General features: G+C 50.4%; 1 protein-coding gene across 1 annotated transcript in view; it reads right to left on the bottom strand.

The window, feature by feature from the left end:
* The window catches only part of LOC116976465 (adenylate cyclase type 8-like), a 91810-nt gene extending 70167 nt beyond the window's left edge, over positions 1–21643 (bottom strand). Inside the window, exons 1-4 of the mRNA XM_033026358.1 lie at positions 20837–21643; positions 15441–15590; positions 13059–13183; positions 620–731 (exon numbers count right to left, since the gene is read on the bottom strand). Coding sequence (XP_032882249.1) covers positions 620–731; positions 13059–13183; positions 15441–15590; positions 20837–21643 — 1194 coding nt within the window. The remainder of the gene's footprint in view (positions 1–619; positions 732–13058; positions 13184–15440; positions 15591–20836) is intronic.
* Between the last annotated feature and the right edge of the window lie 1081 nt (positions 21644–22724).

Genomic DNA, 22724 nt, shown 5'->3' with positions numbered 1-22724 from the left:
AGTTTAGAAGGATGAGAGGGAGTCTTATTGAAACATATAAGATTATTAAGGGTTTGGACACGCTAGAGGCAGGAAACATGTTCCCAATGTTGGGAGAGTCCAGAACCAGGGGCCACATTTAAGAATAAGGGGTAAGCCATTTAGAATGGAGATGAGGAAACACTATTTCCACACAGAGAGTTGTGAGTCTGTGGAATTCTCTGCCTCAGAGGGCGGTGGAGGCCGGTTCTCTGGATACTTTCAAGATAGAGCTAGATAGGGCTCTTAAAAATAGCGGAGTCAGGAGATATGGGAAGAAGGCAGGAACGGGGTACTGATTGTGGATGATCAGCCATGATCAGATTGAATGGTGGTGCTGGCTCAGAGGGCCAAATGGCCTACTCCTGCACCTATTGTCTATTGTATATTGTCTAAACAGACACAAGGATAGGATAGGATAGGTACAGTAATATGAAGCAGGTGGGACTAGTGTAGATGGAGGATCTTGGCCTGCATGGGCAAGTTGGGCCAAAGGGTCAGTTTCCATGCCGTGTGACTGTAGGCCCCTATTCCCAAGAGGAAAACAGCAGGCCAATTTCCCCCTTCACACCCCCAGTCAGGAGAACCAAAGCCAACTCACTTCAGCAAGCTCGTCAAACTGCCCAAAGAGTTCATCAAGCAAGTGGACCAGTTCATGTGGCGCCAGGAGGATCGATAAGTTAGTGAAACCCTTGATATCTGCAAATATTATACTGGAGAGAAACAGGTTGTTGGTTATAACCTTTCATGATTTCCACTCACTCCCACTCACTGTCCTGCTCCCATTCCCACACTCCTGCTCCACTCTCATTCCCACACTCATGCCCCCCTCCCATTCCCACTCCCACTCCTGCCCTCTTCCCATTCCCACAAGGGATCAGAGTAGAATTAGGCAGACAGTGAAGAAAGCAAATGGCGTGTTGGCCTTCATAACGAGAGGAGTTGAGTATAGGTGCAAAGAAGTCCTTCTGCAGGTGTATAGGGCCCTAGTGAGACCACACCTGGAGTATTGTGTGCAGTTTTGGTCCCCTAATTTGAGGAAGGACATTCTTGCTATTGAGGGAGTGCAGCGTAGGTTTACAAGGTTATTTCCCGGGATGGCGGGACTGTCATATGCTGAGAGAAAGGAGCAGCTGGGCTTGTACACTCTGGAGTTTAGAAGGATGAGAGGGATCTTATTGAAACATATAAGATTATTAAGGGTTTGGACACGCTTGAGGCAGGAAACATGTTCCCAACGTTGGGGGAGTCCAGAACCAGAGGCCACAGTTTAAGAATGGTGGGTGAGCCATTTAGAGCGGAGACGAGGAAACACTTTTTCTCACAGAGTGGTGAGTCTGTGGAATTCTCTGCCTCAGAGGGCGGTGGAGGCAGGTTCTCTGGATACTTTCAAGAGCGAGCTAGATAGGGCTCTTAAAGATAACCGATTCAGGGGATATGGGGAGAAGGCAGGAACGGGGTACTGATTAGGAATGATCAGCCATGATCACATTGAATGGCGGTGCTGGATCGAGGGGCCGAATGGCCTACTTCTGCACCTATTGTCTAGGCCATTCGGCCCATCAAGTCTACTCCACCATTCAATCATGGCTGCTCAATCGCTCCGTCCCACCCATTCTCCTGCCTTCTCCCCATAACCCCTGACACCCGTACTAATCAAGAATCTATCTATCTCTGCCTTAAAAATATCCACTGACTTGTGCTCCACAGCCTTCCGTGGCAAAGAATTCCACAGATTCACCACCCTCTGACTAGAGAAATCACTCCTCATCTCCTTTAATTCTGAGTCTATGGCCTCTAGTCCTAGACTCTCCCACTAGTGGAAACATCCTCTCCACATCCACTCTATCCAGGCCTTTCACTATTCTGTATGTTTCAATGAGGTCCCCCCTCATTGATTCTAAACTCCAGCGAGTACAGGCCCAGTGGTGATAAACGCTCATCTTACAGTGCCCTCCATAATGTTTGGGACAAAGACCCATCATTTATTTATTTGCCTCTGTACTCCACAATTTGAAATTTGTAATAGAAAAAATCACATGTGGTTAAAGTGCACATTGTCAGATTTTATTAAAGGCCATTTAAAAAAATAATTGGTTTCACCATGTAGAAATTACAGCAGTGTTTATACATAGCCCCTAGCCCCCCCCCCATTTCAGGGCACCATAATGTTTGGGACACAGCAATGTCATGTAGCCATGTTTAGTATTTTGTTGCATATCCTTTGCATGCAATGACTGCTTCAAGTCTGTGATTCATGGACATCACCAGTTACTGGGTGTCTTCTCTGGTGATGCTCTACCAGGCCTGTATTGTAGCCATTTTTAGCTTAAGCTTGTTTTGGGAGCTAGTCCCTTCAGTTTTCTCTTCAGCATATAAAAGGCATGCTCAATTGGGTTCAGATCGGGTGATTGACTTGGCCACTCAAAAAATGACAATTTTTTTATATTTGAAAAACTCCTTTGTTGCTTTAGCAGTATGTTTGTGATCATTGTCTTGTTGTAGAATGAACCGCTGGCCAATGAGTTTTGAGGCATTTGTTTGAACTTGAGCACATAGGATGTGTCTAAACACTTCAGAATTCATTATGCTACTACCATCAGTAGGTGTATCATCAATGAACATAAGTGAGCCAGTACCTTCAGCAGCCATACTTGCACAGGCCATAACACCCCTACCACTGTGTTTCACAGATGATGTGGTATGCTTTGGATCTTGGGCAGTTAATCTTCGTCTAATCTGTCCACAAGACCCTGTTCCAGAACTGTGGTTGCTCTTTTAAGTACTTCTTGGCAAACTGTAACCCGGCCATCCTATTTTTGCAGCTAACCAGTGGTTTGCATCTTACAGTGTAGCCTCTGTATTTCTGTTCATGAAGTCTACTGCGGACAGTGGTCATTGACAAATCCACACCCGACTCCTGAAGAGTGTTTCTGATCTGTCGGGCAGATGCTTGTGGATTTTTCTTAATTATAGAGAGAATTCTTCTGGCATCAGCTGTGGAGGTCTTCCTTGGCCTGCCAGTCCCTTTGCGATTAGTAAGCTCACCAGTGCTCTCTTTCTTCCTAATGATGTTCCAAACAGTTGATTTTGGCAAGCCTAAGGTTTGGCTGATGTCTCTAACAGTTTTATTCTTGTCCCTCAGTCGCATAATGGCTTCTTTGACTTTCATTGGCACAACTTTGGTCCTCATGTTGATAAACAGCAGTAAAAGTTTCCAAAGGTGATGGAAAGACTGGAGGAAAGACCTTCTACTTCTTCTTCTTCTTTGGAGTTTTACGGCAGCCGGCATCCGCAATGTTGCATTGCTGCCACCTTCTGGCTTCATTCCACAGTACTCATGTCTTTATATTAGATCCTTTTTATAAGCCCAGAGGCCCTCAAGAAATCAAACAACAACTTTATTCCTTTTCCTTTCCCTCTACACTCTAGAATGTTCTTTACTGATATTTCTGTCAATCCAATTTTCTTCATTTCACTGGTCATAAATCCTCTTTCTGTCTCATATCTCCTACATGCAACTAGGGCATGCTGAACTGTTTCTGGTTGATGGCATTCCTCACACAGCCCAGTAGGGTGTTTTCCCAATATTTTTAATGTGCTGTTCAGGTGAGTATGTCCTATCCTCAATCTTGTTAATACTACCTGTTCTCTCCTGTTCCCCCCTCTTCTTGCTGTTATGCCCACTCTGTTTTGTAGCAAATAGAGGTGTCTCCCCTTTGTCTCCTGTTCCCAGTATTGTTGCCATTCCTGATTTATTTTCTTCCACACAATGTGTTTTCCTTCAGATTTGGATAGTTGTAAGTTTACCTCTGTTTCTTTTTTTTACAGCCTCCTTTGCCAATTTATCCACCTTTTCATTCCCTAGAACACCAATGTGTGCTGGGACCCACAACAAAGTCACGTCACTGCCCCTCCTTGTCACTTGGCTTAATAGTAGCAGGATTTCATAAACTAAGTCAGGCCGCCTAGGAGGAAAGACTAGGTGCTGAGAGCTCTCTTATACCTGCATTAAGGAGGCAATTAAACACACCTGAGCAATTACAAACACCTGTGAAGCCATGTGTCCCAAACATGATGGTGCCCTGAAATGGGGGACTATGTATCAACACAGCTGTAGTTTCTACATGGTGAAACCAAAATGTGTAAAAATGGTCTTTAATAAAATCTGACTTTAACCACATGTGATTTTTTTTCTATTACAAATCTCAAACTGTGGAGTACAGAGGCAAATAAATAAATGTTTAAGAAGGAGCTGTAGATGCTGGAAAATCGAAGGTAGACAAAAAGCGGGTGAGGCAGCATCTATGGAGCGAAGGAAATAGGCGACGTTTCGGGGCAAAACCCTTCTTCAGCTGCCAACCTGCCATCCAAATAAAGAAATGATGGGTCTTTGTCTCAAACATTATGGAGGTTAACCTACTCATTCCTGGGATCATTCTTGTAAACCTCCTCTGGACCCTCTCCAGAGCCAGCACATCCTTCCTCAGATATGGTGCCCAAAATTGCTCACAATATTCCAAATGCTGCCTGACCAGCGCCTTATAGAGCCTCAGCTTTATCCCTGTTTTTGTATACAAGCCCTCTTGAAATAAATGCTAGCATTGAGTTTGCTTTCTTTACTACTGATTCAACTTGCAGATTAACTTTTTAGGAATCCTGCACCAGCAATCCCAAGTCCCTTTGCACCTCCGATTCTTGGATTCTCACCCCATTTAGAAAATAGTCTACGCCTTTATTCCTACTACCAAAATGCATGACTCCACACTTTGCTACACTGTATTCCATCTGCCACTTCTCTGCCCACTCTCCCAACATGTCCAAGTCCTTCTGCAGAGTCCCTGCTTTCTCTACACTACCTGTCAACCAGAAAAAGCCCCCTTTATTGCCACTCTTTGCCTTCTGCCATCCAGCCAACCCGCTATCCATGCTAGTATCTGCCCTTTGATACCGTGGGCTCTCATCTTCCTTAGCAGCCTCACGTGTGGCACCTTATCAAAGGCTTTCTGAAAATCTAGATATACAACATCTACTGACTCTCCTTTGTCTGTCCTGCTATTTACTTCTTCAAAGAATTGCAACAGATTCGTCAGACATGGTCTCCCCTCCACAAAGCCATGCTGACTGGCCTATTTTATCGTGAACTCTTGCCTCTTTCTTACTATTTATATAACGCTTTTTATAACTCATTATATACAATCGCGCTCCCATTCCCACAGTCCAGCCCCACTCCCATTCACTCTCCCACATATCAATGATGTGGATGTGAACATACAGGGCAAGATCAGCAAGTTTGTTGATGATACAAAAGTTAGTGGTTTTGCAGATAGTGAAGATGGGTGTGAAAAATTGCAGCAGGATCTGGATCGATTGGCCAGGTGGGCGGAGGAATGGTTGATGGAATTTAATGCAGAGAAATGTGAGGTGTTGCATTTTGGGAAGTCTAAGATGTGCAGGACCTACACAGTGAATGGTAGGCCTCTGGGTAGTGTTGTAGAGCTGAGGGATCTAGGAGTACAGGTGCATGGTGCCTTGAAGGTGGAGTCACAGGTAGATCGGGTGGTCAAAAAGGCTTTTGTCACATTGGCCTTCATCAGCTCGACTAGTATAGAAGTTGGGAGGTCATGTTGCAGTTGTATAAGATGTTGGTGAGGCCGCATTTAGACTATTGTGTTCAGTTCTGGGCACCATGTTATAGGAAAGATATTGTCAAGCTGGAAAAGGTACAGAGAAGATTTACGATGATGTTGCCAGGACTAGAGGGACTGAGCTATAGGGAGAGGTTGAGTAGGCTGGGTCTCTATTCCATGGAGCGCAGGAAGATGCGGGGTGATCTTATATAGATCTTATTACATAGATCTTATAGAGGTGTATATGATCATGAGAGGAATAGGTTGGGTAGATGCACAGAGTCTCTTACCCAGAGTAGGGGAATCGAGGACCAGTGGACATAGGTTCAAGGTGAAAGGGGAAAGATTTAATAGGAATCTAAGTGTAACTTTTTCACGGTGGGTGTATGGAACAAGATGCCAGAGGAGGTAGTCGAGGCTGGGACTACCCCAAAATTTAAGGAGCAGTTAGACAGGTACATGGATAGGTCAGGTTTGCAGGGATATGGACCAAATGCTGGCAGATGGGACTCGTGTAGCTGGGACATGTTGGCCAGTGTGGGCAAATTGGGCCGAAGGGTCTGTTTCCACACTGTATCACTATATGACTCCTGTCCAATCCCACTCCTGCCCCGTTCCCATACCCACTTTCCTGCCATGCACCCATTCCCACTCACACTCCTGCCCTGCTCCCATTCCCATTTCCAATCCCACACTCCTGCTACACTCCCGCTCCCGCTCCCACAATCCTGCCAACGGTCCCATTCCCACACTCCTGCCCCGCTCCCATTCCCATAATCCTGCTCCATTCCCATTCCCGCTTCTACAATCCTTCTCTGCTCCCATTCCTACTACTGCCCCACTGCCATTCCCACACATCTGCACAGCCCCAATACTCCAGCACCGCTCCTATTCACACATTCCTGGCCCGCTCCCATTGCCACACTCCTGCCCCACTCCCACTCTCCTCCCCTGCTCATGCTCCCATTCCCACACTCCTACCCGCTTCCATTCCCACTCTATTGCCCACTCCGAATCCCACATGCCTGCCACGCTCCCATTCACAATCCCACACCTGCCCTGTTCCCATTCCCACTCTCCTGCACTGCTCACATTCCCACATATAACCTGCTCCCACTTCCATACTACTGGCCCGCTGCCATTCCCACACACCTGCCCCACTCCCATTTCTACCTCCTGGCCCGCTCCCATTCCAACACTCCAGCCACTTCCCATTCCCACATTCCCGCCTCGCTCCCATTCCTACAGTCCTGCTCCACTCCCGCACGCATCCCCACGCTCATGTCCTTCTCCCATTCCTACTCTCATGAACCGCTGCCATTCCCACATTCCTGCCCCGCTCCCAGTCTCACACCCCTGCCCCACACCCACACTCCTGCCCGGCTCCCATTCCCACTTTACAGTCCTGCTCCCACTCCCCCATTCATGCCCCATTCCCACTCCCACACTCCTGCCCACTCCCATTCCCAAACTCCTTCCCCGTTCCCATTCCCATTCCTGCCCCACTTCCATTCCCACACTCCTGCCCCCCTCCCATTAACCACTCACTCCTGCCCTGTTCCCATTCCCATGTCATTGGGATAGGAGTAGAATTAGGGCATTCGGCCAATCGTCTACTCCACCATTCAATCATGGCTGATCTATCTCTCCTTCCTAACCCCATTCTCCTGCCTTCTCCCCATAACCCCTGACACCCGTACTAATCAAGAATCTATCTATCTCTGCCTTAAAAATATTCATTAACTTGACCTCCACAGACTTCTGTGTCAATGAATTCCACAGATTCATCACCCTTTGACGGAAGAAATTCCTTCTCATCTCCTTCCTAATGGAACGTTCTTTAATACTGAGGCTATGTCCTCTGGTCCTAGACTCTCCCACTAGTGGAAACATCCACTCAACATCCACATCCACTCTATCCAAGCCTTTCACTATTCTGCATGTTTCAATGAGGTCCCCCCTCATTCTTCTAAACTCCAGCGAGTACAGGCCCAGTGCCGACAAATGCTCATCATATGTTAACCCAATCATTCCTGGGATCATTCTTGTAAACCTCCTCTGGACCCTCTCCAGAGCCAGCACATCCTTCCTCAGATATGGTGCCCAAAATTGCTCACAATATTCCAAATGCGGCCTGACCAGCGCCTTATAGAGCCTCAACATTACATCCCTGTTTTTGTATACAAGCCCTCTTGAAATAAATGCGAGCATTGAGTTTACATTCTTTACTACTAATTCGGCTTGCAGATTAACTTTTTGGGAATCCTGCACCAGCAATCCCAAGTCCCTTTCCACCTCCGATTTCTGGATTCTAACACCTTAGAAAATAATCTAAGTATTTCTTCCTACTACCAAAATGCATGACTCCACACTTTGCTACACTGTATTCCATCTGCCACTTCTCTGCCCACTCTCCCAACCTGTCCAAGTCCTTCTGCAGAGTCCCTGCTTTCTCTACACTACCTGCCCCTCCACCTATTTTCGTATCATCCGCAAACTTGGCCACAAAGCCTTCAATCCCCTCGTCCAAATCATTAATATACAATGTGAAGAGTAGCGGCCCCAGCACCGAGCCCTGCGGAACTCCACTAGTCACTGGCAGCCAACCAGAGAAAGCCCCCTTTATTGCCACTCTTTGCCTTCTGCCATCCAGCCAACCTGCTATCCATGCTGGAATATCGCATTTCCGTTCCTGCACCCACACCTCACACTCTTTCCCTGCACCTACACTCCTGCCTCACTCACATTCCCACATCCTTGCCCCGCTCACAATCCTACACTCCTGACGCTCCCATTCCCAAACTCCTGCCCCTCACCATTTCCACACTCCTGCCCCGCTCCCAGTCCCACACTCCTGCCCAATTCCTATTCCCACTCCCTCACAGCTCCCCATTCCCATTCCCACACTCCTATCGCGCTCCCAAACCCACTTCCGTACCCCTGTACCTCACCAATTCCCATAATACTGCCCCACTTCCACACTCCTGCCCCTCGCGATATCCACACAGCTGCCTCGTTCCCAATCCCACAATCCTGCCACAATCCCATTCCCACATTCCTGATCCTGCTCCCACTCGTATTCCCACACACCTGTCCCGCTCCCATTCCCACTCTCACACTCTTGCAACGCATCCACAGCCACACTCACGCCCCTCTCGCACTCACCCACATCTTTCCCGTTCCCACACTCCTGCCGCACTACCATTCCCACACTCATGCTCCACTCCTATTTCCACACAGCTGCCCCTCCCAAATTCCTACTCCCACACTCCTTCCCTGCTCCCATTCCCACAATCCCACCCCGCTCCCAATCTCACAGATACAGTCCTGCCACGCTCCCCTTCGCATTCCCAGACTCCTGCTCTACTCCCATTCCCACTACCACATTCCAGGCCTCACTCCCATCTCTACTCTCCTGCCCCGCTCCCTTTCCCAAACCCATGTCCCGCTCACATTCCCACTCCCACACTACTGCCCCACCACAATGATCCCACTCCCATACTCCTTCCCTGCTCCCGTAATCGCTCCACACTTCGGCCCCATACCGATCCCCACAATTCTGCCCAGATCCCATTCCCACACATCTGCCTTGCTCCCTTTCCCACATGCCTGCCCCATTCCCATTCCCACACCTACCCCGCTCTTATTCCCACAATACACTCCTGCCCTGCTCCCATTCCCACTACCGCACTCCTGTCTATCTCCCATTCCCTCACTCCATCCCTGATCCATTTCCCACATTTTTTACCCTATTCTTACGCCCAACCTCCAGCCCCGCTCACATTCCCACTCCTGCCCTGTTCCCTGCACCCACACCCATACTCCTGCCTCACTCACATTCCCACATCCCTGCTCCGCTCACATTCCTACACTCCTGATTTGCTCCCAATTTGACACTCCTGCCCCGTTTGCGCACTCCTGCCCTGCTTCCATTCCCACACCTACCTCGCTCCCAATCCCACATTCCTGCTCCGGTCCCATTCCCACACTCCCATCCCGCTCTCTTTTCCAAACCCACACTCCTGCCCTGCTTCAATTCCGATAGTCTGCACCGATTACATTCCCACACTCCTGCCCCGTTCCCATTCTCACACTCCTGTCCTGCTTCTAATCGCACTCATCTGCTCCCAATCCCACACTCTAGCCCAATCCCATTCCCACACTCCTGTCCCTCTCCGGTTGCCAATCCCACAATTTCCCCCCGCTCCCATTCCCACATTCCTGACCTGTTCCCAATCCCACACCCACAATTCTGACCCCCCCACACTCCCGTCCCATTCCCACACCCTGCCCCGTGCCCCGCTCCTAATCCCAGTCACATACTCCTGCCCCGCTCCCATTCCCACTACTAATCCCACACCCACAATTCTGCCCCCCCCCCACACACTCCTGCTCCGCTCCTATTCCCACGGTGCTGTCACGCTCCCATTTCACACTCCTGACCCTCTTCAATTCTCACACTCCTGCCCTGCTCCACACATCCCCACACTCCTGCCCCGCTCCCATTCCACCACACCTGCACCACTCGGAACCTCACTTTCCTACCCTGCTCCCATTCACTCACACCAGCCCCATTCCCATTCCCACACTCCTGCCTCGCCCCCACTCCCAAACTCCTGCCCCGCACACCAACCCAGTCCCTAACTCATGCCCCGCTCCCATTCCCACACTCCTGCACTGGTCCCATTCAACACTGGTGCCCCACTCCCATCCCCACGCTCCTGCTTTGCTCCCACTCCCACACTCCTGCCCGCAAATTCTCATACACCTGCCCCGCTCCCATTCCCAGACTCCTGCCCCTGCTCACAGTCCCACACATGCCCCATTCCCGTTCCCACTCCCACACCTGCCACACTCCCCAACCCACTTCCAAACTCCTGCCCGCTCCCATCTCCCCACTGCTGCCTTGCTCCCATTCTGCTACATTGCCACACTTCCGCACGCACTAATTCCCACACCCCTGCCCGTTCCTATTCTCTCACTCCTGTCTCGGTCCCACTCCTGCCCAACTCTGAATCCCATTCCCGGACACCTGCCCCTCTCTCAATCCCATTCCCACACTCCTGCACCACTCACACTCCCACCCCTACCCCGCTCCCCAAACCACTCCCAAACACATGTCCCGCTCCGATTTCCACACTCCTGCATCAGTCCCATTCCCACACTCCTGCCCTGCTCGCATTCCCATTCCCACAACTGCTCTGCTCCCACTCCCGCTATCCTGCCCCGCTCCCACTCCTGCCCCGGTCCTATTCCCACTACTGACCTCCTCCCATTTTAACATCCCAGCCCAGCTCTCATTCCCACACTGCTGCCACAATTCCCCTCCCATTCCCATTCCTGCCCCGCTCACCAACTCGCACACTCCCGCCCGCACCCATACCCACACTCCCGCCCGCACCCATTCCCACACTCCCAGCCGCACCCATACCCACACTCACGCCCGCACCCATTCCCACACTCCCGCCCGCACCCATTTCCACACTCACGCCCGTTCCTATTCCCTCACTCCTGCTCAGCTCCCACACTCCTGCCTAGCTCCCAATCCCACTCCCAGACACCTGCCCCTCTGCCATTCCCATCCCCACTCCTGCCCCGCTCCCCAGCCCAGTCCCATTCCCTCTGCTGCCCCGCTCTCATTTCCACACTCTTGCCCTGCTCCCATTCCCACACCTGCCCTGCTCCCATTCCCTTTCTCCCGCCCCGTTCCAAATCTCCACACCAGCTCCCAATCCCACCCCGCTCACCAACCCACTCCGAAACTCATGCCCGTTCCCATTTCCACACTGCTGCCTTGCTCCCATTCCCACTTCACTGTTCTGCCCCATTCCCACACTCCTGCCCCACTCCCATATCCAACTTGCTGCCCTGCTCCCATTCCCATCCCCACCCTGCCCTGCTCCTACTCTCCTGACCCCGCTCTCATTTCAACATTCCTGCCTCGCTCACATTCCCGCAGTACTGACTCGCTCCCAGTCCCATACTCCTGTCTCGTTCCTATTCCCTCACTCCTGCCCAGCTCCCAATCCCACTTACAAACACCTGCGCCTCTCCCATTCCCACACTCCTGCCCTGCTCCCATTCCCTCACTCCTGCCCCTCTCCAATTTACATTCCCATTCCCACAGCACTAACCCGCTCCCAATCCCACCCACAATCCTGCCCCATTCCCAATCCCACTCACACGCTCCTATCCCACACCAAATCCCATTCCCACACTCCTGCCCTGCTCCCATTCACTGTCAACATCAGCCCCATTCCCATTCCCACACTACTGCCCTGCTCCCATTCCCACTGTCGTGCCCCACTCCCACACTACTTGCCCGGACCCCTTTCCACACTCCTTCCCCTCTCCAATCCCATTCCCTTTCCCACAGCACTACCCCGCTCCCAATTCCACACCCACAATCCTGCCCCGCTCCAAATCCCACTCGCACACACCTATCCCACTCCAATCCCATTCCCACACTCCTCCCTGCTCCCATTCCTTCTCCACACTTCTGCCTCATTCCTATTCCCACACTTCTGCCCTGCATCCATTCCTGCACTCCTACCCCGGTCCCATTCACACACACCTGAACCACTCCCATTCCCATTCCCACACTCATGCCATGCTCTCATTCCCACACTCATGCCATGCTCCCATTCCCACCCCTGCCCCCGCTCCCATTCCCACCACTGCCCCCGCTCCCATTCCCGCTCATATTCCCACTCTCCTGCCCCCGCTCCCATTTCCACACTCCTGAGCTGCTCACATTTTCCCACTCGGGCCCCGCTGCCATTCCCACGCTTCTGCCCCACTCCCCAACCCACACCCAAACTCCTGACCCGCTCCCTTTACCACATTCCTGCCTTGCTCACATTCCCATTCTACTGGTCTGTCCCATTCCCACAATCCCACACGCACCAATTCCCATTCCCACACTCCTGGTCACATTCCCACACTCCTACCTCACTCCCATTCCCACACCTGCCCCACTCCCATTCTCACACCTGTCCCATTCCCACTCCCACTCTCCTGCCCTGTTCCCATTCCCACGCCCCTGCCCTGCTCCCATTCCCACAATTTTGCCCCACTCCCCAACCCATTCCAACACTCCTGACCCACTCCCATTCCCACTTCTGTCCTGCTCCCATTCCCACATTCCTATCCCACTCCCATTCCCACACTCCTGCCCTGCTTCCGTCCTATGTTCCTGACCCGATCCTATACCCAAACTCCTACTCTGCTCTCATTCCCACATTCCTGCCCTGCTCTCATTCCCACATTCCTATCCCACTCCCATACACCTGCCCTGCTCCCATTCCCACCCCTGGCCCTGCTCCCATTCCCACCCCTGGCCCTGCTCCCATTCCCACACCTGCCCTGCTCCCATTCCTGCTGCCCTGCTCCCATTGTGCACAGACTCACCTGACGTTAGCGTATTCATGGGCGTAGATCTTGTGGAAGCCTCCTTGTGTTCTCACCTCTATAGCCATGTCCTTGAGTATCTCCTGCATCATAAACCGTGGCAGAACGGACAGTACCAACTTTTCCTTTATAAAGCAAATAAAGGATGATTATCTTCACAAAGGCGATCTGAAGAGACAAGCAGGAATTCAAGTGTCTTTCACCATCCCCCTATAAACAGAGTAAGGGGCTGTCCCACTGCGGCGACCTAATCCGCAAGTTCAGAAGAGTTTGCCCTCGACTCATACTCGCAGCTTAGTCGACACGAGGTCCTAGGAGGTCTTTGTAACTCTCCTTCATGCTTGAGAGTAGTACCCCGCGTACTCGAGGCCTCAGCTAGGCGGCGGTGTATTTTTCAACATGCTGAAAAATGCCCGTGAGTAAAAAAAGGTCACCACGGAAAAAATCGATACTTTTTTTACTCGTAGGTTTAGTCGAAGTAGGTTGTAGTAGGTCGGCATGTTAGTCATAGGTAATCGAAGGTAGTCGTAGATAGTCTTCAACATAGTCGAAAGGAGGACGAATGGAGGTTGAAGGGAGGTCGAAGGAGGTCGTCTTCACTCTCCACTATTCGGTGTCCAATTTTCCCGAAACTAGTCGAAGCTAGTCTTCAACATAGTCGAAGGAGGTCTTCAACATAACGTTTTCCAAACTCTCCTAAACTCTTTTAAACTCGCCAATTAGGTCGCCGCAGTGGGACAGCCCCTTAACTTTGTCAATAGTAGCAGCAATAGGCATTCCAACAAAGATCGTTCCGCCCAGCAGGTTCATGCTGGCTCCCAGCAGAGCAACGGCATTTCACTCTGCTTGCTTCCCTGTTTGTCTCTTTCACACATGCCATGAACACTCCTTTCATTAATTGGCCACTTACCTACACTGTAGACAAACTTACCTACATTCTAGATTTGCCCACTGTAACGTCGTCTTAGAGGTTTACAAGTTGACAACAGGCATGGATAAAGTCTGTTTCCCCACGGTACTTGATTTTAAAATTGGAGGGCATAGGCTTGAGATGAGAGGGGGAGATTGAAGGGCCAACCTTTTCACACAGAGAGTGGTCCATATCTGGAATGGGCTGCCAGACAAAGTTAGAGAAGTAGGCACCTGTCTTCCTGGACCTTGTGTGTGACCTCCTCACTATAATTCCTATCTCTGAAGCTCTCATTCTACCGGACTATCCTGGGATCATCCAACCACAGTTCCAGTTCCAGTTCCACTTCCCTAACGTGGTCTTCAAGGAGTAGCCCCGGATACAATTCCCACAGATGTAGTCATCAGGGACATGGGCAGTTTCCCTGACTGCCTACATCCTGCAGGAGGAACATTGCACCATTCTACCTGCCATCACTACTGCACTAAACCAAGAGGGAAATAAGCCCAACAATCACACACAGACTGTACTTTGACCACCTGTTCCCTCTCTGCTCAGCATTTGCTCAGCCTCCTCGCCGAAGCCTGACTTGCCCTCCATACATTTCTCCTTCACACAGCATCTATCCCAACACCCACTCTCAATAGGATGTGTTCTTCAGTCTGAAGAAGGGCCTCGACCCGACTTGGAGAAAAGAAAACCCATTCCTTCTCTCCAGAGATGCTGCTTGTCCCGCTGAGTTACTCCAGCATTTTGTGTCTATCATCGGTATCAAGAGACAGTTGGACGGGAGATACAGGGAAATCAAAAGAGACATTTAATGCTGAGCAACAGCGTTTCAGGCAGCATCTCTGGAGAACATGGATAAGTGGCTTTTTGGATTGGGACTCTTCTTTAGACTGCTTGTTGCGAGCATCAGAAAGCTACAAGAGGAGGGGCAGGACAAAGCCTGGGAAGGGATAGGCAGATGTGAGGGGGAATTCCCATCCACGCTCCTTTCCACCTTCCGCAGAGACTGCTCCGTCCGCACAGCCTTGATGCAGTCATTCCTTTCCAAACCACCCCGCCCCAGGTACTATCCCCTGCAATTGCCGGAGATCTAACGCCTGCCTCTATACCATCTCCCTCGCCTACATGGTGGGAGTGGGGGAATGGGGAGATGGTGGGAGTGAGGGAACGGAGAGATGGGGGGAGAAGGGAACAGAGAGATGGTGGGAGTGAGAACGGAGAGATGGGGGGAGTGAGGGAACGGAGAGATGGTGGGAGAAGGGAACGGAGAGATGGTGGGAGAAGGGAACAGAGAGATGCAGTGGGGGAACAGAGAGATGAATCCACTAGGAAAAGTGGAAACATCTGTATTGTTTTCGAGGCAAATAAGGAGACACAGAAATGGTAATGTATCGACACTGGGCAGAGAGAACTGAATGAGATCATGGTCTGTGGCTGCCAATGTCCTTTGACCATGATATTACCTGTCTTTCATTCTCTTCCTCTAATTGCAGTCTGCCCTCAATACTCCGCCTGGTCTCCAGGAAAGCCAATCGATGTGCTCGGTCGGTGAGGTAACTGATATAGAGACTGCCTATGTTCATCGTGATCAGCAACAATCCTTTGACAATCAACTGCAATGGAAAGACACCAGAATCTATTCTGAAAATGCTCGGACAGAGGCAGGTTTTTCAGTGTTGATATGCTGCGGGCGCTTTAGATGTATGACATATTTGAGAGGTAACATCACCTATTGCCATTCAAATTTGAGAATATCAACGAAGGGCAATGGAGATTTACAGGTGTTTCAGAAGCTTTGGTTTAGATTAGTTTATGTATTATAGTTACATGTACTGAGGTACAGTGAAAATCTTTTGTTTGAGAGCTGTCTAGTCAACGGAAAGACTGTACATAATTGCAACACCTGTCCCTCTACCTCCCTCCCTCGACTCTGTCCAAGGACCCCGACAGCCCTTTCAGGTGAGGCAGAGGTTCACTTGCACCTCCTCCAACCTCATCGACTGTATCCGCTGTTCCAGGTGTGAACTCGTGTACATCGGCGAGACCAAGCGCAGGCTCGGCGATCGTTTCGCTGAACCGCTCGGTCCGCCGAAATATACATGATCTCCCGGTGGCTCAGCACTTTAACTCCCCCTCCCATTCCCAATCTGACCTGGGCCTCCTCCATTGTCAGAGTGAGGCCCAGCGCAAATTGGAGGAACAGCACCTCATGAACAATGAGCGCGAGGAGAAGACAATGGGGACCTGGCATGGGGGGACCGCTGTGAAGAACAATGAGGGACCCGGCGTGGCGGGACCACCGTGGGGGACGGTGGGAAAACAAAGGGGAACCCTGTGTGGTGGAGAGGGGGGCACTCTAGTTTTAGAATCCTCTGCCCAGGGGATAAGTCTGTGTGTGTTTGTTCATGTGAAGGTGCTGTGCACACAACAGCCTGACAACAGGCACTTGTCTTTTTCTTTTAGTTTTCACTTATAATTCCAACTTTTTCGTGCCCCTTGTGTGTTGTGACAGTTGGCAGACCAATTACCCTCCGGGGATGAATAAAGTTTTATTGTATTTAAGTATTCACATACAAGGAATTTGCCTTGGTGCTCAAGTGACAACATGACATACAGTGACAGTTAGGAATGACACATAAAATATTAAACATTAATAATAAAACATTATCGATTAAACATGTGAATTAAATAAAATACCAGAGCAAAAGGAGGCCACAGATTTTTGGTTATTGAGTAGAGCAACTACTCGTGGATAAAAGCTGTTTTTATGTCTGGCTGTGGCAGCTTTGACAGTCCGGAGTCGCCTTCCAGAGGGAAGTGATTCAAAGAGTTTGTGGCCAGGGTGAGAGGGGTCAGAGATGATCTTGCCCGCTCGCTTCCTGGCCCTTGCAGTGTACAGATCATCAATGGAGGGAAGGTTGCAGCCAATAACCTTCTCAGCTGATCGGACGATTCGCTGCAGCCTCCAGGTGTCGTGCTTGGTGGCTGAGCCAAACCAGACCATGATGGAGAAGGTGAGGACAGACTCTACAATGGCTGTGTAGAATTGGACCATCATTGCCTGTGGCAGATTGTGTTTACTCAGCTGCCGCAGGAAGTACATCCTTGTGCCTTTTTGACTGTGGAGTCGATGGTAGCCCCCCATTTAAGGTCCTTGGAGATGATAGTTCCCAGGAAGTTAATGTTTGCAGCACTGCTTCGGGGAACAACATGCAGAGAGTCGCCTGGCTTGGGCACCATCTTAGCAGCTGTTGTTGTTGAGGCAGATAAGAAATGGCGTGTGCATCATGTTTGGTACAGACATTGTGGACCGAAGAGCCTGTGGTTGTGCTTGATATGTTGTAATGTTGTACTAGGATATGTTGTAATGCAGGCAGATAGGATCAGTGTACATGGGCATCAATGTCGACATGACTTAAGCAGGCCGACAGGCCCCTCTGCGCTGTAAGGCTAGGATTCTAAGACCACCAGGCTGCCATTATTCAAAGCCTAGGAGAGAGATGCAATCAGACTGGAGATGATATTGATGAGTGGGATGGTTTTCAAAGTGTATAGACAGCTGGGGTCAAGTGTATCCTCGGAGCAGTTTTGGGAACTAAGGAGCAAACTAAAAAAATTCATGGCAACGAGGGGACAGGTAATTGCCTTGGCGGATAGCATTGAGGATAATCCCAATAGATTTTATAAGTGCATAAAGGGTAACCAGATAAAGAGTGGGACCCTGTAGGTCAACTGTGCGTGGAGCCAAACAAGATGGACAAGGTCCACAATGAGTCTTTCTGCTCTGTTTTCTCCTTGGAGGATCGAGGAACTTGGGGGCGGTCACTAAGTGTCTTGAGAGCAGTCAGTATTACGGTCAAGGAGATGGTGAAGGTCCTGACGCATATCTCCTGGGTCTGATCCGATATATCCGAGGACTCAGTGGGAAGCTAGAGAGGAAATTGCAGGAGCCCTGGCTGAGATTGATGTATTGTCATTAAATGTAAGTGAGGTGCTGGAAGACTGGAGGGTGGCAAATGTAGTGCCTCTATTCAGGAAGGGATGCTGGTAAAAGGGTGGGAACTACAGATCAGTGAGCTTACATCTGTGGTTGGAAAGTTTCCTTTATTTCGTAGCATGCAGTCATGACAGTAAAAAAGCAACAAAACACACCATTAACACAATTTAACACAAACATCCATCACAGTGATCTCCTCCAGACACGTCCTCATTGTGATAGAAGGCAAAAGGTTTTATCTCTTCCCTGCTTCTTCTCCTGTGGGCAGGCAGTCAAACTGCTGCGTCGAGGCGATCGAGGCTCCCGATGTTGAAGTCCCCGCCGGGCGATGGAAGATCCCGCAGCCTATTTTAAGCCATGCCGGGCGATAAAAGGCCCCACAAACAGGCCGATTCAAATTGCGAACAGGGCAGACGAAGCTGCTGTTGCTGGAGCTCCCGAAAATCGGTCACCAACTAGGGACCTGCGAACTCCCGACGTTACCGTCCACAGGGCCCATGGCCGAAGCCTCCGTAGCTCCGAAGTCGGGTCGCAGCCACAGCGCCACCACAACCTCCAAAGTCATCCAGTTCCGCGATGGAAAGTCCAGACTCTGCCACCAGAGCCCTCAAGGTCGATTCCAGTTGGAGGCCCCCAGCTCAAATGTTAGGCCTCAGCGCAAACAGAGATACGACAAGGAAAATGTTGCATCCCGTTTAAAGAAGAGATTTTAAAAAGTTCCCCCCCCCCCCCCACATATACACAACTGAAAATAGACTAAAACATACATCTAACAAGACAAAAAGAAGACAAATAGAAGAAAGACAGACAGACTGCAGGCGAGCCGCAGCTGCTTGGGCAACGCCACCAATTCCACTAATTCATATAGAGTATTATAGAGAGGGAATAATATATGTGCATTTAGATGGATCAGGGCTAATTGGGGATAGTCAGCATGGTGCTCTACAGGGGAGGTCATGGTGCTCTACAGGGGAGGTGGCCGACTAGGAAAAGGGGAGATGCAGCGAGACCTGGGTGTCATGGTACACCAGTCATTGAAAGTGGGCATGCAGGTGCAGCAGGCAGTGAAGAAAGCGAATGGTATGTTAGCATTCATAGCAAAAGGATTTGAGTATAGGAGCAGGGAGGTTCTACTGCAGTTGTACAGGGTCTTGGTGAGACCACACCTGGAGTATTGCGTACAGTTTTGGTCTCCAAATCTGAGGAAGGACATTATTGCCATAGAGGGAGTGCAGAGAAGGTTCACCAGACTGATTCCTGGGATGTCAGGACTGTCTTATGAAGAAATACTGGATAGACTTGGTTTATACTCTCTAGAATTTAGGCGATTGAGAGGGGATCTTATAGATACTTACAAAATTCTTAAGGGGTTGGACAGGCTAGATGCAGGAAGATTGCTCCCGATGTTGGGAAAGTCCAGGACAAGGGGTCACAGCTTAAGGATAAGGGGGAAATCCTTTAAAACCGAGATGAGAAGAACTTTTTTCACACAGAGAGTGGTGAATCTCTGGAACTCTCTGCCACAGAGGGTAGTCGAGGCCAGTTCATTGGCTATATTTAAGAGGGAGTTAGATGTGGCCCTTGTGGCTAAGGGGATCAGAGGGTATGGAGAGAAGGCAGGTACGGGATACTGAGTTGGATGATCAGCCATGATCATATTGAATGGCGGTGCAGGCTCGAAGGGCCGAATGGCCTACTCCTGCACCTAATTTCTATGTTTCTATGTCTATGCCTCATGAATCTGACTGAGTTTTTTTTATGATGTGACCAAAAAGGTTGAAGACACCATAACTGTAGACATTGTACATATTTGTTTCAGCAAGGCATTTGACAAGGTAGTCTGCTATGGAAGGTTGGATCCAAGGAGAGATAGCTGAATGGATAGAAAGTTGGCTTCATGGAAGGAAGCAGAGTGAGATGGTGGAAGGTGGCGTTTCGGACTGGGGGCCTGTGACTAGTGGTTCGGTGTTTGTCCCATGGCTGTTTGTCATCTGCATTAAGGATTTGGATGAGAACATACATGGCATGATTAGCAAGTTTACAGATGACACAAAAGTGATTGGCATTGTAGATGGTGAAGATGGTTGTCAAAATTTGCAGCAGGATCTTGATCGATTGGCCAGGTGGGCTGTGGAATGGTTGATGGATTTTAATACAGGGAAATGTGAGGTGTTGCATTCGGGAAGTCTAACATGGGCAGGACCTACACAATGAATGGTAGAGCTGTAGGGAGTGCTGTCGGGCAAAGGGATCTAGCAGTGCAGGTACATTGTTCATTGAAAATGGCATCACAGGTTAATATGGTGGTCAAAAACGCCTTCGGCACATTGGCCTTCATCTGAGTATTGAGTATAGAAGTTGAAAGGGTGGTGCAGTTATATAAGATGTTGGTGAGGCCGCATTTAGAATATTGTGTTCAGTTCTGGACACCACGTTATGGGAAAGATGTTGTCCAGCTGGAAAGGATGCAGAAAAGATTTACCAGGATGTTGCCAGGATGAGGGCCTGAGCTATTGGCAGAGCAGGCTAGGACTCTATTCCCTGAAGTGCAAGAGGATGAGGGGTGATCTTATAGTTTTCCAAATTCGACACAAATAGATCAGGTAGGCCCACAGAGTCTCTTGATACAGAGTGAGGGAATCGAGAATCAGAGGACATAGGTTTAAGGTGAAGGGGTAAAGAGTTGCCTCTCAGGTTCCTATTCAATCCTTTGCGCTCATCCTAAACCTATGCCATTTAGTTCTTGATTGCCCTACCTCGGGAAAAAAACTGTGCATTCGCCATATATATTTCCTTCATGTCTTTATACATGACCGAGGACAGAAGGGGTGTAAAGTCGCGAATGGAAATGTGGTGTGGTACCTGGTGAAGAATCGCGTGGGTGTGGGTGACGCGGAATGTTTCAATCAGCAGGTGGGCGCATGTGGAGGTGGTGCAGGCCAGGATACTCCAGAGCAGCGGCAGGGGCAGCATGGTGTACGTGCCAAACACGATGAAGAGGATGTACCAGGTCTCGTTGGTCTCCAGGCCCATCCCCACGTCCAGGAGAATCTGCATCGTCTGGTAGAACCAGGTGGCCAGGCCGATATACTGCAAGTAGTTGTGCGAGATGGCGTCCTTGCCGGCTTGCACCATGAAACACAGCGTGGTGGAGAAGAAGATGATCAGGCCCGTCAGCCCGCTCTTCATGGGTTCGATCATATCGGGCACCAGGAAGAAGTACACCATCAGCACTGTGAACTTGGTGAAACAGTCCAACAGGTTCATCACCACGACAGAGTTGCGCCTCTGGCGAGCGAAGTAGCGCTGGTACAGCTTCTCCAACTCCGTGGAGCGGAAGGAGTGGTTAATGGTGGGGAACAGCAATCCACGGCAGTTGTAACCAGTCGACACGAAGAACTCGGGGATTACCGCCGACATGGAGCCCGGGTGGATGGAACCGCGTTCGGAGCGGATATTGTTCAGGATACGTTGGTTGATGTTGGTAATATACTCATTCTTGATGGAAAACTTATACTTGGGGAAGCTGTCGGGTGCGGCCAGCTGGTCCGACTTCTTGCCGAAGAGCTTGACTATGTTCTCCCAATGAAATTCCTGCTGAGCGATGGAGTTGGAGGAGAGCTGCTGGATGGGCACCTCCAGCTCGGTGCTCTCGACTAAGGTATCCATGCCTGAGAGAGACTGCGAGCGACCGCGCTCCGGTCGGTCTTGGCAGCTTCAGCCGCGGTGGGCGTGTGACAAGTTATGGGCGAGCGCCATTTCTCCCGGCACCGCTGCCAACGTAAACTAACATCAACGCAAGGGTCGAGCTCCACTCATTACATAGACAACGTTCAGCTGCTCGCATCCGCTACTCTGTTCCAGCGCTGGGCGAGTGTGACACCTCACCGACATTGTTCGCTCACAATGCCGTCGCCTCGCCTATCGTTGGCATCGCACCCCACCTACTGATGACGGGCGAGAGCTGACACACAGAGCCGGCCTGTGCAGCACAACCTCCCTCCCTCCCTCAACTCCCTCCCTCGGGGGGGAACACCCACTCCCCGGAGCGGCTGCGACACTGGCTCACCTCTCTGTCACCCCTGAACGCACTCAATCGCTCACTCCAGCACTCTGCACGACGCTCAAAAGCCCAGGTCGGCACGAAGCCCGCTGCTGAATGACTCGCCTCAACATTGTGCCTCAACCAACCACTTGAGATTTCGTGAAATAACAATGATCAGTAAACGTCCCCGTCAGGAGCAGAGAGCTGAAGCCACCTTCACAGAGTGATATGTAGAAAGAAGGAACTGCAGATGCTGGTTTACAACAAAAAAAGTGTGCTGCAGTGACTCAGCGGTTGTGTCCGCCGTGTACTTGACGAAACGTCACCTGTCCATGCTCTCCGGAGATGCTGCCTCTTTGCAGCGACGTTCCTGGTCCACGTGAAATAAATCCAAACGCAGTTGTGACGGGTTCACCAGCCAAGGTGAAGTCGAATCGGTAGTAAATAAATCAAACTCAAGAGGGCTAGTATACAAACATAGGGATGTAATGTTGAGGGTCTGGTCAGGCCACATTTGGAGTACTGTGAGCAATTTTGGGCACCATATCCGAGGAAGGATATGCCGGATCTGGAGAGGGTCCAGAGGAGGTTTACAAGAATGATCCCAGGAATTAGTAGGTTAAGCTGTGATGAATATTTGTCGGCACCGGGCCTGTACTCGCTGGAGATGAGGAGGAGGGGGGGGGGGAGGGGGGGAGGGGGGGG

Source organism: Amblyraja radiata, chromosome 8 (assembly GCF_010909765.2).
Source record: "Amblyraja radiata isolate CabotCenter1 chromosome 8, sAmbRad1.1.pri, whole genome shotgun sequence".
Classification (NCBI taxonomy): Eukaryota; Metazoa; Chordata; class Chondrichthyes; order Rajiformes; family Rajidae; genus Amblyraja; species Amblyraja radiata.
The sequence above is the reverse complement of the archived record's forward strand: the minus strand, read 5'-3'. Positions and strand labels throughout refer to the sequence as shown.